The sequence below is a fragment of the Sinocyclocheilus grahami genome, unplaced genomic scaffold (genome assembly GCF_001515645.1).
Source record: "Sinocyclocheilus grahami isolate Dianchi unplaced genomic scaffold, SAMN03320097.WGS_v1.1 scaffold818.1, whole genome shotgun sequence".
In the NCBI taxonomy this organism is placed as follows: Eukaryota; Metazoa; Chordata; class Actinopteri; order Cypriniformes; family Cyprinidae; genus Sinocyclocheilus; species Sinocyclocheilus grahami.
Window position 1 is genome coordinate 155,604 of NW_015505997.1, and position 17,749 is coordinate 173,352.

The window sequence follows — 17,749 nt, forward strand, 5'->3', positions numbered from 1 at the left end:
ATTTAATTTTTCAGTATTCTTTGATGAATAGAAATTTCAAAAGAACAGCATCTATTTGAAATAGAAACGATGCAGGTTATCAAAAGGCAGAATTCATGAAACATTAAACTTCCCCTCCTGTCAGCCAGTTTTTAACTGGCACATTATCACTTTTCAAACCATCTGCCACATGCTGAGCAATCCATCTCTAAACCAAAGTAACCTCATATAACATTTGCCTGTCATTCAAACCATCAGAAATGACACACAATCAACAGCAGACGAGAGTCGGACAGAAGAAGAAGCTGCCGTACTTCCGTAAGGGTTGGCCGAGCGGCCGCACAGCTGGCTGTAAGTTTCATCTGCATCGAACGGCTCTTCCTCAAACTCCTCGTCTTCGTTCTGGTAAGACGTGGGGCTGTCAGTGGTCGGGAGGCTGGACGCTCCCGGACTGGAACGCTCTCCCAGATACGCCGGAGCCCCAGGCGGAAACGCCCCCACCGAGAACAGGAGTGCGGCCCGTGCCGAACGTGTCCCGTCACTAGCTCGTTTGGCCAGCGGCTCCTCCAGCTTGATCCTGCGGGCCTGCGATGGCAGCGAGGGTGACCAGCCGGCTGGCACCAGCGGGTGGGTGCTGGGACTCTGCGGGCCCGAGTTGGGCTCGTCCATGGCGGCTGTGGCCGAGTCGCAGTGCGGCGAGTTGGCTTTGAACATCAGGTCCATGCCGCGCTCCACGATGTGCTGGATTTGCAGGTATCCAGCTGTGTACATCACAACCAGCTGCTCGCTGGCGGCCATGGTCAGCTTCCCCGTGTAGCAGAAATTGAGGATCTGCTGGAAACAGGCCGGCGTGACGGAGGACGGCAGCTCGAACTGTGCTTTGCTGCTGCCACTGAACAGGTCGCGGAAGTACAGGCTGCTGGCGGCCAGCACAGCGCGGTGGGCCTTGAACGCCTGGCCCTTCACCAGGATGGAGACATCGCAGTACTGGCCCTGCAGCCGCTGCTCGTTCAGGGAGCCCAGCACCATGCTGCCAAAGTTAGGGATCTCCATGTGGAGCATCTGGGACATGGCGGCCCGCGTTCACACCGTCGACAGAGCCAGTGAGAGGGTCATCTGGACAGAGACGAGACACAACAAGAGTGAGAAACAGCCATATTCAGAGAAAATGGCGCATGCAGACAGAAGAAGACATGCACCCATGAACACATCTGATATTGCCATTATGATCAGGGTTAACTAAACCACCATAAAAAAAAAAACACAGACATATTCATGACTTGAAATAAAATAAATTCTAACTGAAATAAAATAAATAAAAAAGGCAGTAGTCTGATTCTCATTCTCATTTAATTTAATTTAACATGATGTATTAAAATGAACAAATTTAAAGGTTCCTAAAAACTACATTAAAATAAATAAATAAATAAATAATAAAAATGATAAAAAACAACATTACTAAAATCAACATCAAAACCGGATTACCGGAACTATAAAAATAAAGACATATATAATACATACAGCAAGAGAGAGCGTGCAAAGAACAACTCGCACCCCTGAATGAATAGATCCGATATGAAGCTATTATGACCACAGGGTGTGTATCTATACGTGTGTGTGTGTATGCATGTACAGTGGTGGCCAAAATTATTAGAACACTTGTATTTTCACCAGCTAAAATAGGGTCTTAAGTCAGTTATCTTCTGCTGTAGTGTGTCAGTAGGAAATACCATTTTGCCATTAATTGTAATATCATCTCATCATCATCCAGTCTGTCTGGAATGACATGAAGAAACAGAACGAACTGAGACAGAATAAATCCAGAAGAACTGTGGCAACGTCTCCAAGATGCTTCAAGAAACCTACCTGCAAAGCTACCTGAAAAACTATGCGCAAGTGCACCTAGGGCAAAAGCTGCTTTAAACGCAAAGGATGGTCTCACCAAATGTTGATTTAATTTAGTTGATAGAAGTTAATTGATAAAGAAAATCTATTTATGACATTATTTGTGACAGCATCCTGATTTTACTGCATTTTTACACAAGTGCCTAAAACTTTGAACAGTACTGTAGCTTTGCAGGTAGGTTTCTTGAAGCATCTTAGAGATGTTGCCACAGTTCTTCTGGATTGAGTCTGTCTCAGTTTGTTCTGTTTCTTCATGTCATTCCAGACAGACTGATGATGACGAGATCAGATCTCTGTGTGGAGCGCTGGCTGTTGTCAGACTCCTTGCGCAAACAAAAATCTCACTGGATTATTACAATTAACGGCAAAATAATTGTTTGGAAACTGATCTTTCCTACTGACACACTACAGCAAAAGATAGAAATAACTGACTTAAAACCATTTTTTAGCTGGTGAAAATACTAGTGTTGTAATAACTTTGGCCACCACTGTATATGCTGAATATATTAAAGCTTTTTATTTTTATTATCAGACAGAAGAGTTAAAGACGCTTAAAAGAGAATGAGCGCTCCTGCACACTAACATTCACAACAATGTCAAAATAAATGTCCTGCTTCCAACTCTGATCGGCCAAACAGAAAAACTTAACAACCAACACTTACAATTACAAAATGCCAATATTGGGTTATATATTGGCCTTGCCTTGATCATGAGATACTGGCATCAGCCGATGAAAACCCTAATCAATGAAACAGCAGTAAAGATGCTCTGAATCACACTCAACAACAGATAAACACATTTGTGCTCAGACCGTTGATCAGACACACACACACACACACATACTTGTGTATGTGTTTTACAGGGTTTTTATGCTGTACAAACTATATTTTCTTTCCCCTTTCCCTTCTATTCACTATTTTCTATTCCCTAACCCTACACCTAAACCTACCCCTCACACTTAACTACTGCCATATTTCAGTATGAAAAAACACTGTTCAGTATGTTTTTTAAGCCACTTGTTTTATAGGACACAGTAAGTGTAAACCTCTTAAACCATGTTTAAGTTGTAGTACCCATGTCATTATACACATTTGTGTCCTATGTCATATTATACACACACACACACACACACACACACACTCACTTAAAGCCCCAATGATAAGCCGGCATGACACACACACAGAACTTCCACTCTTGGGAAACACCGCAGCTCATTTCCAGGAACAAAAAGTGAAACGCAGCATCTGTCTGTCTGTCTGTCTGTCTGTCAGTCCATCAGTCGCTCACTGAGTTTCAGGAGACAAAGCTTTCATGAGTGTCCGTCTCTCGTCGGGACTCAACAAGTGCAGCTGCATCAGTGTATGTGTGATAAAAGCAATCAATGCTGCGTCTATAAAGTCCCACACAGAGACCAGCTACAGTTACACACAGAGAGAGAGAGAGAGAGACGGGTGAGGGAGGGGTGAGAGACACAGCAAAGTCATTTGAGGACAGAAGCAGCAAAGAAAATCAACTGCAGCACGACACCATTACACTCACACACACACAGCACTGATTTCACTGTAGGCAAATCACGGTGTCCTGGAAAGTCCACACGGATGATTTTCATGCTGTTTGCTGGGTGATTTATGAGCTTGCGTTGTCACTATAAGAGCATCACCATATGAATATGAATCAGCTAATTGATGCAATAACTAGCATCTGCATCCTACTGATAGAACTGTGTTCCATCAACTAGTAAAAGAACAACTAAAACCATCACTTAAAGCCCCAATGATAAGCCGGCATGACACACACACAGAACTTCCACTCTTGGGAAACACCGCAGCTCATTTCCAGGAACAAAAAGTGAAACACAGCATCTGTCTGTCTGTCTGTCTGTCTGTCAGTCCATCAGTCGCTCACTGAGTTTCAGGAGACAAAGCTTTCATGAGTGTCCGTCTCTCGTCGGGACTCAACAAGTGCAGCTGCATCAGTGTATGTGTGATAAAAGCAATCAATGCTGCGTCTATAAAGTCCCACACAGAGACCAGCTACAGTTACACACAGAGAGAGAGAGAGAGAGACGGGTGAGGGAGGGGTGAGAGACACAGCAAAGTCATTTGAGGACAGAAGCAGCAAAGAAAATCAACTGCAGCACGACACCATTACACTCACACACACACAGCACTGATTTCACTGTAGGCAAATCACGGTGTCCTGGAAAGTCCACACGGATGATTTTCATGCTGTTTGCTGGGTGATTTATGAGCTTGCGTTGTCACTATAAGAGCATCACCATATGAATATGAATCAGCTAATTGATGCAATAACTAGCATCTGCATCCTACTGATAGAACTGTGTTCCATCAACTAGTAAAAGAACAACTAAAACCATAAAAAAACTTTTGTGTTACTTCAAATGAAATGTTAACTGAAATAAAATAAAATATAAAACAACTTAATTTCTGTACTTACTTCACTTTATTTCAGCTAATTGCTAAAGCAACACTCAGTAACACTTTAGTTTAGGGTAGTGGTGGCACTAGAGCGGGACTTGACAGGGCTATAGCCTCTTCAGAAACTTGCTTAGCACCGGCACAGCCCCCACCCCCCCTAAGGATTTCCTAATGATGTTCCTGTTTTTTGGTGTCACTTTCATTAACATTGAAAAATAAACATTAAAAACCTAAAAAAGTGCCTAATATGTGGCCTATAAACAATTTATATTATGGGGGAGGGGTCAAGCAACACAAGCAAGCAACGTGCAAACTGTGTGCAAGAGTTACGCCGGTGAACGTCAGTAAATTCACTATAGAGAAAGTGAAAGTAAAAAAACTGACGGCGCTTTTTAACGCTGCATTAACGGCGCATATTCTCTGAGACAACAAGAGACGAAACTACTTCAACATATGCTGATAACGGTATATAGTGAATAGCCCGTATAGTGAAAAACATGAGAAGAAACTTATTTTGCGTTAAGCAGATTGTTTTTGAAAATCGGTGCACCAAAAAAAGCTGCTTTGATGACTGCAGTGTTAATTATTTTAATTATAGGCCTATAATTCATTATATAAATTAATAGACCTGTTTAAAAAAAACTACTTTAAAAAAACATTTTCAATGAGGAGTAGGCTAAGCTAATAGCCTAAACTTTAATTATCCTCACAGTGCATCATGCGGTGATGCGCTATGAAATTATTGCGGGGCAATAATTTCATGTAATTTAATAATAAAATTAACCTAATAATAATAATAGGCCTAATAATAAGAAGAATGTAACAGGTCTACATTAATTGGAAATGCTAAATCCTCTTAATATTGCCTATTTTTGATGCTTTTGACAATATCTCTGGCTATCGTCGACACTTGATACAACTCAACTCAGCACGGGGAGGTTATCGCGGGGCCCCACCGCAGTGCGTGCCCTGCGTGCCCGTCCACTATGCCACTGTGTGGAAATAGTTGTATGAATTGTCGGCACTTTATCTATTGTAAAAATAGGTTAGAATTTACCATATTTTCCTGTCAGATGGCATTGAGAGTGACTGACACTTGATGGTCAGAAAAAATGACTAAATAGATGTGTAAAAAAAAAAAAAGGAAAATAAAAAATACCTACTTTCTCTCTTTTCTATGTGCATTCATAAATTGTATTAATTTGTAAGTGTCATATTTGGCAGTTGGCATTAGAAGATATATTACTAATAACAGTGGCATATGAGAAGTTTAATACCACAGAAAAAAAAGTAAAATTTGCCTTTTTCGAAGCTGCTGTATAACACAAGGTGACTGAATTTGCATGCTATTTAGATAGCTGAAGCTTATAGGCGTTCATTACTTTCACTCAATTTATTTAGTTTTTCAGTTAGTTTTTAGCACCCCCTCAGAACTGTTAACACGCCCCCACATGTCTATGTCACAATGTGGGAAGATTTGCATAATGCCGTCTAAATGTTCACGCAAAGAAAGAAGGCGTAACTTTTATTCTCGCTGTAGTATTGTTGTTGCCGCCGCCATGTCGTGAAGGCGCTGTGTGTTTTGTTGTGAAAGCGAAACTACTTTGTTTGGCCTTGCAAATGAGGACGATATCCGCTTCGTCATGCCTGGAGCTGATCCGTGCTGGTCGCTGAGGAAATACATCAACTTCGCGCTGTCGATCACCAGATCGGCTTTCAAACACATTTCATTACACCAAATACACAAAATAATGTTCTTTTTAGCAGCATCATATGACCCCTTTAAGGCAGAAGTCAGTAAATAGCCGTTAATAGTGAGAATTGGTCCTTAAAATAAAGTGTGACCAAAATGATGCAGACACAACAAAAAGACTTTAACTGAAATTAACTTAAAAACAGAAAATACAAAAATAAAAACTAATTCAAAATATTTAAAAATTCTTACCCATATTAACATTCAGCTTTCATAGTGCAAAGCAAAGCCAGTTTCTTTGTCGTTTAACTGTAAAAATATCGAAACATAATTTGACAGATTCTGAAACACATTCAGTCTTAATATTGTGTGAAGTTTTGTCTTACGTCCATTTATCTGAAGATATTTTCACTGTTAAAGCTGGTAGTGTTTTTTTTCTGCAGGTATTTGTCTTTGGCACAGACACTGAAATCTGCTCTCTGCTTTAGTGAAAGGAGAAAAATCTCTCGGTCTGAGCCACAGGTGAAGTTATCAGTCTGACAGACAAATGAACTCAAGACAAACATAAAAAAACACAAAGACATTCAACACTGACAAGCTGTGTGTCTGCAGTCTGAATGTGTTTAATATTTCTGCTCCGAGTTTGAGGCGATATCAACTTTTTCACCCAGTTTCAGTTTCTTTTCAAGTATCAGAAGGCTTTTTTGCATTGTAACACTGTTTTGATGGCAATTGCTTTACAATATATAAAAAGCTATTATTATAACATTTCATGAAAAAAAGGTTTTCTTATTTTCATCCTTTCGATTTTGCAGTGAAATATGAGCTGCACAAGCTTTCGTGAGATCGCTCACTAAACATCCGTCCAGTGTTGGATTGATACTACGTGACCAGATGCAGTCAAAGACGGCATTTCATGCAAGAGAATGCAAATTGAAACAGAAAAAATGCAGGCGCTTCTCGCTAGAGGACGATGTAGAAAACACAAGTCAGTCTTGCTTTAAACATTTGCATTGGTTTCCACAGATGTTAGCTACAAAGCAAACGGAAAAATCCTGAAACACCATTTAGCAGATGCTGTTTATCCAAAGTGACCTAAAGAACACGGACTGCTGGGATTTTCTATTAGTCCTTGACTGGGTCACTGTCACTATTGGGTGTTTCAAACATCTTTCAAATGCTTCTATTAAAAGTCACAAATTTGGAATAATTTTTTATATAATAATTAAGTCTCTACTGCTCACTAAGACTGCACTTTTATGATCAAAAATACAGTGAAAACAGTGAAATATTATTACAATTTAAAATAGATTTTTTTCTATATGAATATATTGTAAAATGTAATTTATTTCTGTGAGGCAAATCCGAATTTTCAGCATCATTCATTACTCCAGTCTTAAGTGTCACATGATCAATAAATCATTCTAACATGCCGATTTTCTGCTCAGTTATTATCAATTATTATTAATGCTCAATTATTAACAATGGTTCTTATTAAAATCAGTGTTGAAAACAGTTTTTGCTGCTGAATAATTTTGTGAAAACTGTGATACATTTTATTTTTCAGGATACTTTGATGAATAGAGAGTTCAAAAGAACAGCATTTATTTGAAATAGAATTTTTTTGTAACATTACAAATGTCTTTACTAGCACTATATAAAAGTATTCATTTCTATAGTCTGAGTGGTAGTGTATTGCAGTTTCCACAAAAATATTCGGCAGCACAACTGTTTTCAACATTGATAATAATCAGAAATGTTTCTTGAGCAGCAAATCAGCATATTAGAAGGATTTCTGACGGATCATGTGACACTGAAGACTGGAGTTATGATGCAAAAAAATTCAATAAATTACATTTGACAAGATATTCACAAAGAAAATAGCTGTTTTCAGTTGTAATAATATTTCACAATATTATTGTTTTTGCTGTATTTTGATCAAATAAATGCAGCCAAGGTGACTGTAAAACATTAACAGAGAAAGCATTAATGAATGTCAATTATTTAAAACTTTTGACCGGTAGTGTATAGGGTTCTGAATTTAAATGAACACAATATATGCATTAAAACAATGAAAATAATTCAAAGTTCCAAATATTGTTCTACCACTAATGTGGAACTGAGCTACACTAAAAATGTAGCTCTAAAGCCTGATTTCCCTGTATCCTTTCATTCTGATGAAGCACAAGTTATGTGATATCACAGCTGTGATATGATAGACAGTCGCCACATGCCCACATGAGCCATGAAGCACTGCTGTCACACTGCAGCATGTGAGGATGGGCGTTCACATCACGCTGCCAGCTAATGCACAGCGCTGCAATGCAGTGCCACACACGCATGTACGTGCAGGAATAGTGTCGAGTCAGGCCCGCACGCATACACGTGCACACACTAAATATAGACTTTGCACATCTTTGATAAGGAACGTACAGATGTGAACTCCATAAACCTGAGGCAATCCTCATTGATTTATCAGCACGTGTCCGTCTGCGAGTCAGAACTGGGCCACGATGCACTGCTGCAGACATAAAACTCCTCAGACTCAGAGGAAAAGGAGTTCTGTCAGAATAAAACATTTTGTAAAGCGTTAAAGAACTCTACATCACAAGTTATGTGATATCACAGCTGTGATATGATAGACAGCCGCCACATGCCCACATGAGCCATGAAGCACTGCTGTCACACTGCAGCATGTGAGGATGGGCGTTCACATCACGCTGCCAGCTAATGCACAGCGCTGCAATGCAGTGCCACACACGCATGTACGTGCAGGAATAGTGTCGAGTCAGGCCCGCACGCATACACGTGCACACACTAAATATAGACTTTGCACATCTTTGATAAGGAACGTACAGACGTGAACTCCATAAACCTGCGGCGATCCTCAGCCGAACCATTGATTTATCAGCGGCACGTCTGCGTGTCAGAACTGGGCCACGATGCACTGCTGCAGACACAAAACTCCTCAAGACTCAGACGAATAGGAGTTCTGTCAGAATAAATTCTGTCCTTGGTAAAGCGTTAAAGACCTGCAGAGCACGAGTCAATCCAGCAGAAACACACGTATATATGTATATCTGTTTGCACTCGCTGACATATGAACGATCTGCTTTATAAATATTCAAGCACTGCAGTTGTTCTAAAGTCGAGCGTGTCTAAGTGCACAGACACAACACATTCAGTCCACGTTGAGACGCAGCGCTCCCTGGCAACAGGGCTGCCAATCGGAGCTGCTCGTCTGAGGAACGTACAGAACCCAAAATTAGAGCAAAAACACAATCTCAGCAGTCCTTCAAACTCCAGCAGACAGCATTCACTGCGGCCGATATGTAATGCACATTTGATTGCATCTGGCAGTGAACTTTTCTCAGTTCATGCATCACCTGGCAATCGAACCCACGACCTTGGTGATGCTAGGAACATAATCTCACAGCGATTGGAGATCTGCGGTCGTGTTCAGCGTCCAGTGCTTCTTAATATAGAGAGACCGGCACTGGGGTGAGATGGGGTGATGGACACCTCTTCATATGAACGATCTGCTTTATAAATATTCAAGCACTGCAGTTGTTCTAAAGTCGAGCGTGTCTAAGTGCACAGACACAACACATTCAGTCCACGTTGAGACGCAGCGCTCCCTGGCAACAGGCCTGCCAATCGGAGCTGCTCGTCTGAGGAACGTACAGAACCCAAAATTAGAGCAAAAACACAATCTCAGCAGTCCTTCAAACTCCAGCAGACAGCATTCACTGCGGCCGATATGTAATGCACATTTGATTGCATCTGGCAGTGAACTTTTCTCAGTTCATGCATCACCTGGCAATCGAACCCACGACCTTGGTGATGCTAGGAACATAATCTCACAGCGATTGGAGATCTGCGGTCGTGTTCAGCGTCCAGTGCTTCTTAATATAGAGAGACCGGCACTGGGGTGAGATGGGGTGATGGACACAGAAATATGATGGCATGTCCTCTAATGCCACCGGCGTATGACATATGATCCCTTACGTGCCACCTTATTAAATTTCATGGATGGAGGTAACTGTATCAAAAGGCCAAAAATCGCAAAGCTGTTATTTAATTAATTAAACAGATTGAACAGAATGAAGCGCAGCACTGTTCATTCACACGTGAGCGGCTCATCATCCAGTGTTTCAGTGTCTTGATTCACAGTAATTAATCCACATGAACCCTTTGCATCTGCTCTGCTCAACGAGTTTGAGTTGCTTTAACGTAAATTTGGATACCCAACATGCACCAACCATCTTTACAAATTTGTAATGAAAATCGCTTACCAACAAAAGAGAAGCTTTAGGAACTCCCTGTGGTCTTCCACCAGAAGAAAAGCTTGATGGATTGACATTTGAAAATGAAGACGTTAAGACGGTAACTTGACTGTAATTTTACAGATATAAAATGATGATGATTATTATTGTTAAAGTTTTCTAAAATCTCAGTTAAATCTCTTAAATTCTTTATTTTTTATTTTACAATGAAATATTACAATTTTACAGTTTTGTATAAATGTATTATTATTATTATTACTTATTTTAAATCTTTATTAAATATCTCACCTTTTTGATCTTTTTTTATTTACAGTGAAATATTACAACATTATTTGTATCTAGTATAAAATTATTATTATGCATTATATATTTTTTTATAACTTAAATTCTTAAATAAAAACCATAAAATATTGCCAATTTGATTTATTCTTATATTTATTTAAAAATGTTTTGCCACATCGGGCAGCCCCACAAACAAGCACAGCAAACCTGGAATCATTTTTAAATCACATTTTAAATAGCAATTTTTATCTTAAAAAACAATTACATTTTTTTCCAAATTGTGCGAAATTGTGCAAACTCCTTTTTCTAACAGAAACGTGAGAATCAGGAGTCTCCACCAAATCTCAGTGCTGTCTGAGAAACAGCATTGGTGGTTTGTGTGAAGGTAAAGGCTCGTTCAGCCACAGCAGAATCTCAGCGAAGCCTGCGGGTGAGTCAGTCAACACACTAATGGACTCAAGCTGGCAGAGAAGATCAACAAACAAACAGTGACTCCAGCAGCCGCCGCCAGACCTCCACACACAACTACAGCTCCAACAATGACAAAACAGCACAAAAAAGTAGACTATATCTGCGAGTAGTGCATTGATACGAGGATCTGGTCATGACATAGACGCTCTTAAAAATATTCAACATGCATTCGATTCACTGGCTGTCAAAATAACTGTGAATGCATTGAATGTGTCATATCAAAATGGACAGTTCATGGCCAGATTAACCTACAATGTGCAGCAGATTTAATAGCCATATTTCACAACTTTGACTAGTGAGCCTTGCCGGTACGTTGAGGTCCAGACCTCTTTATGTTTCCTAGGGATAGCTATAATAAAAGTTGTGAAATAGTTGTCTAATAATAACTGTACTTTGGTATTGTACGACGCTAAGATATCCGACACGCTCATCTCAGCTAATCATTGGTCTAACAGCACTCGTCAATGTCAAAATGACTGAGATGGCCAATCAAACCAAAGAAGGCAGGAATTACCGTTACCGTAACAGAAGCTGAGTGTGAAAATGTAAGAAGCAAATTATTTAATATTTGGCAAGTGTGTTATGACAGAAATGACTTACAGTAATAACGACCTATAGTAATATCCAGGAATGCAAACAACACAGCATATTAGGAAAGATTAAGAATGAATGTGTGCATATTGTGAATTCACTCTTTTCGCATTTCAGTAAATTCACTTATCATCCTCAGACCTATACTTTTTTAACATGGTAAAACATGGCTTTGATGGTGTTTATAGTAGGGCTGCACGATTCATCGAATGTGATTGTCATGCATATCTAGTCAGTAAAGCCGTTTCTGTGATTAGTAGTAAATCTCCAGCACGTGCTTTCAGATGGAGCAGCATTTACTACACAGAGCCGTAGTTCAATGACAAGCTATGCAAAATTGCGTTCATAATCGCAGACGATTTAATCATGCGATTATGAAATCGAAGAAGTCGCTCTGCGATTATGAAAGCTATTTGCGTAGCTTGTCAGTGAACTACGGTCCTGTGTAGTAAATGCTGCTCCATCTGAAAGCATGTGAAAATACCACATTTAATAACATGTTTTTACACCAAACTCACTTCATAACGTCAGTCGAGTGTTTGAAATAAATCCTTCTGTGAGATGATGTGGCTTCTTACACAGAATAAGGCACGCAACATACTTCATAGTATTCTAAGCAGTGATAAAGGCTATGTCGATTAGCATTGCATTATTATATATTTTATTATAATAAAAATTATAAGAAGACAACCTCAGATAAACCATATATTGTCATAGTCGTGTGTTTATTAGTCACGTTGAATTAATGAAAGCAGTTAAATCTTCTGTTTATCCAGCTACCGCTATAGGGATTTCCTGGGTTTCTTCTGCTAGGCGTATTTGGAGTTTCCGTGCGAGAGTGCCCTCTGGCCTTCGGATGGAGATTTACTACTGATCACAGAACCGTGCTGCACTGAAAGATACGTATGACAATCGCTGCTTCTGCCTAATCGTGATTTATAGCCTTTGCGATTTAATTCCGATTAATCGTGCAGCCTTACACTCTAAAAAATGCTGGGTTGTTTCAACCCAATTTTGGGTCAAATATGGACTAACCCAACTTTTGGGTTAAAACTTTAATTAAAAAATTTAACCCAACAGCTGGGTTAGTCCATATTTGACCCAACGTTGGGTTGAAACAACCCAGCATTTTTTAGAGTGTAGTTTATAGGTTGTGGTTAGGATAGTCAGTTAACCTATTAAAATAATATTTGCAAATAGATCTAGTTCTTAAACTATTAACTTCTATTTTTTTTTTTTTACTATTTTAGTCATCTTCTCTTTTATTCCTTTAAGTTTCTATTTTTGAAGAAACCCCCAAGTGTCTACCACCATGTCCATGGCTGTTCTGTGCTAAATTTAAAAAGGTAGTTCACCTAAAATAAAAAAATTCTATTATCATTTACCAATTTAACATATGCATCAAAAACCCCCATAGCAAGCTCAGTTTTTGGACCTCGGTATTTCTAAAACCTTGTGTAATATTAACAGGATCATGAAGACCAAATACTCTGTTCAATTTCAACTGATTTTTTAGAAAAACGTTAGATTATTCTAAGTACAAAGTTTTTGGAATACTACAATATGGTCTACTATGAACACTATTTTTACTCTCAACACACCAGAAAATCATTTTGTGTTTCATATTTGGGAGATAATCCAGAAAAAAGTTAAAAACAATGACAGATATTTGTTATATTACTGGCAACAAGTAAAACCACTATATCCCGGAAATAATAGAAAGAGCAGCCACCTACTAATGAACAATGGAACAGTAGCAGAAAATTTTCAGAAGCCCTTGAAATGTGGGATGAAATGACACACTACAATGTGTGTGTGTGTGTGTGTGTGTGTGTTAAAAGTGCGTGTTAAGGGTGTGTGTGTGTGGGACGATTTCCGGCTCGGTTTCGAAATACCAAATCAATCCACAAGACAAAGAGCCGCTGCTCTACAACTCTTTGCCCTGAATATGACTCAGCACACAAACCACATATTTCCTCCAAATAATCTTCACCTGTTCCACCAGCAGTCTGTCTTTCCAGCCGGTTGGAGTTAGTCTTTTTCACCAAGTCAGGCAACCCTATTGCTATTGCTCACACGTGTAACAAACCTTTAACTTCATATGAGTGATTCCTCAAATCAATGCTGCCAGTTTGGTCAAAATATCAGTCCACCACTAGTTTAGACTTTCCAAAGCACACAGTATCTGTCACAATCTGCAGTCATTTTATTCTTTTACTTTATTGTAAACTAAAGGCATCTTTACACAGCCAGTTCTGTGCCTTCTCAAAATTCTGTGTAAAGATGCAATGCCGCATAAAAGTCAGGCTAAATTATAGCTGCTCTGACCCACCTCACTTCCTAGTACTGTATAGAGTTGCAACTGTTGTGTAAATGTATTTATGCCACCTCTGAGCAGCACTAAACAGTCTGTGTCAAGACACCTAAATGCCACTTCAGAAGTGCTTCTGTGCCACATTGGCAGTGCAAATTTGGCGTAATACAGACGTATCAATTTTAGTGCCTCTTTGCAAATTGTGAGCACTTTTTAGAAGATTGTAGCAGACATGTTTAATGCTAGTTAGATATTCTATAATACAACAGCTAGCTGTTATATCTTGAATGAGATTTATACTCTAGATTAGTTGACGTAGGCTCTTAAAATTTCTCGCGTTACCAGATGTTTGACTATAGCCATGAAATCTGGTCCACTTTGCAGCTTATTCTCAATATGTTATTCTCACCCATTTATTCAGGTGGAGACTAACATGACAAAATATGAAAAGAAAAAATAACACTGCTGGATTATTAACAATGTATCACTGTTTATTAAAATGAAGCATCTTACAGGAATATGATTGTTTCAAATAATGCAATTATAGTCAATAATGTTGTGCACTGAATAGGGATGTAATGGTATTATCAATATCGTGGTTTCGCGATAGCAAAACTGTCTCGACATAACGATAATATTAAATTATTGTTATTATTATTATTATATTCTAATTTGTTTGGCTTCCTAAAACACCAGTGTGAATGTAATTTAGACTGAGCCAGTTTACCACAACTAAAAAGGAGGTCTGAGTTCCCTTTAAAGTTAAAGTACAAGTCAAATCACTGACTTTTTTTTCTTAGTTAAGAAACATGGATTGGAGCTCTTAAGCGTGTTAAGGGTGTGTGTGTGTGGGACGATTTCTGGCTCGGTTTCGAAATACCAAATCAATCCACAAGACAAAGAGCCGCTGCTCTACAACTCTTTGCCCTCCAGTTTACCACAACTAAAAAGGAGGTCTGAGTTCCCTTTAAAGTTAAAGTACAAGTCAAATCACTGACTTTTTTTTCTTAGTTAAGAAACATGGATTGGAGCTCTTAATTTTGAACTCTCAAAGTGCATTAGATAGAAGAATTTAACTTTAAAACGTACAAAATGTAAATTTTTTACCAATCTTCATTTGTCTTTTTAAAAAAAAAATATCGTATTAAATATCATATCGTGGACTTCATATCAAGGAAGTATCGTACCGTAACATTTTGATATTGTTAGATCCATAGCACTGAAGTTTAAACCGCGCAATCTGAAGCTGAAGAGTGAATGAACACCAGTACAAAAACAAACACATCCGATAAGAGAATAATAAGATTGATACATACTTGTATATTTACACAAAATTATGCAAATGCAACTTGAGTGAACTCAAGTGAACTTGATCGTGTTAAGTGAGAATGTGCAATTGCAGTAGTGAATGCACTTTTCCCGTAACAACGTGCTGGAAAAATGCAACTAAACACAACAAATTCACAACATGCTATTACAACAGTGTCTCATTTTAATGTCATGTACCGTATGGCATTTTGCCACCGCACATCTTGTACTTTCATTTCATTATCAAATGCACTTTGCATTATCAAAGTGAGTCCAGACTCCAGGCAACTGTGTGCATTCAAAGCTATAGTTTCACTTTAGTTCTCCAGTCTGGATGACATGCTGTTCTAACACTAACCTATCAGACCTCATATATTGAGTTAAATATAAAGATAACTATAACTAGCGTCCACAACAGCAGATGACATTATTTTATTATCCCTCATCTCCTCTCCCTACAGTCATATTTTGAGTGCGAGTCATTAGCCAAAAAAGAGAAAACACAAAATAAAGTTAAAGATTAACCTCCTGAGACCCTGCATCCTTATATGAGGACATTATATTTTAGTGAATTTCTCTGAGACTATACATGCCACAGTTTTGGATGTCCTGTACAGAACAGAGCACATTCAGTGCTTTTCAGAGATACTAAATGTTTGGATGTTTCACCATGACCACTCCCTCTCCTTGGTCTTCAAAAATGTCTGATATTAATTTAGTGACACTCTTATGGAAATATGAATATTTTGTAATTATAATCTCAGGAAAATGTTATGGGGTTTCAAGTCAAAATATGACTTTCTGTTACGAAACAGGACGTTGATTTCATACATGTCCTCATATGAGGACACCGGGACTAAAAGCATGTTTATTAAGCATTTTGGGAGACACAACAAATGAATAGGGAAAGAAATTATATTTCAATATTCCTATGAAATATTATATATTATTATGAAAATCTTGTCAATTATTACTCCCATTATTACACTTCTTTTTTCATTACATGTTGCCCCAAAAACACATTCATATGCAAACTAGATATAGTTTATAGATACATTATATATAATGAGAAAACCTGTTTATGGCCATTTTACACACATTTTGCATAAAGAAAAATGGTATATCAAATCAATCTGTTATAACATAGTTGAGGATTATCTTTATACAAAGTTTGGTAAAACAAAATTCCTGAAAACGTAAAATGTACTGGTGATTTAAAAAAAATCTATTGTTTTTGTCTATGCATGTTCATTCATGTCTTTTTATATATATATTTTTAAAACTGAGTCCTGATGTCCTCTTCCAAGCACGTAGCATAAATTTTGAATGAAATATCATTAAAAAAAATTTTTTTTAAACATTTCTTTTAATGCTCTAAACAATGTAATGACATGAAAAAATACTATTTTTTTCCTAAAATGTTTTGCCGGGTCTCAAGAGGTTAATTTAACTGATTGTATTGTTAATTAATAAATTTTTACTTTTGTTTTTCGCTAGATAATATTGTTACCATGATTTCTTTCAACCATGATATTCTGATAAAATATGATGAAAATGTGAAGTTGTGGCAGCTTTATTTAGCAGTTTGGTAAATGCACGTACTGCACGGCCCTATTTTCATACATCCCTCAGCAGTTTTTGGTTTCTATCATTTTTTTGTGTTTATTCAACTATTGTCCAGGCAGACAGCAGAAGCAGCCGTGAACAAGTTCAGCCCAGGGAGCCATTCACAACAAAGACTGAAAAATAAATGAGAAGCAGGCATAAAACCATAAAAATGTGGTGGATGAGTCTGTGTGTCGTTTAGGGTAAATCTGAAATCGATAGTGATTTCATAAAAATAGAGCTGTATAGAAAATACTAAAGTGAGTGTGGACTTCATAATCAAAATATCTCTCCATGTAAAAGTAAGAAGCACTGACTACTTCAGAAAACAAAGCCGTTCTGCTCATTGAATTTAAATGTCTAAAAAAAACAAAACTAACTCTCAAAGATTTGTCAAAGCCAGTGCCTAGTTCTTCCTCAAACTCAACTGTGTAAATACTAGGTTATTTCCAAGATGACTGTTTGTCTAAAGCCAGCCAACAAGTGATATCAAGCAGAAACTAGCAACTGTTCAGTGCAATATGCATTATTCACAATGCCTTATTCATATATGCTGCTGCCATTCAAGGTAAAGACCCATCAATACTGTGAATGCATGTGCTGTGTGGTTTTAGATTTCAGTACAGAAACAGTCCAGATGATGAACAAAGAGTGAGCCTGCCATAATGTGAATGATCTTTATGCCCGTTTCCTACTCTAGACTTAGCGATGATCTCAGATGAATATGTTCATTACAGCAAATGTTTCCATAAACACCATCTGTTCATGGCACTTTCAAATACATACAGTATAAGTCAAAGGTCAATCCTAAGAAAATTTGGGGCAGCAATTCAAATCACATGACAGGATTAATTGTTAACAATACACCCATTTCCTC

The 17,749-nt window shown here is 38.2% G+C and overlaps 1 protein-coding gene across 1 annotated transcript in view; it reads right to left on the reverse strand.

Annotated features, from left to right (window-relative positions):
- Positions 1-17,749, reverse strand: part of LOC107562332 (nucleus accumbens-associated protein 2-like) — a 37,654-nt gene that overhangs the window by 9,584 nt on the left and 10,321 nt on the right. Inside the window, exon 2 of the mRNA XM_016246965.1 lies at positions 294-1,095. Within this exon, the coding sequence (XP_016102451.1) occupies positions 294-1,050 (757 nt within the window). The 5' untranslated portion in view covers positions 1,051-1,095. The remainder of the gene's footprint in view (positions 1-293; positions 1,096-17,749) is intronic.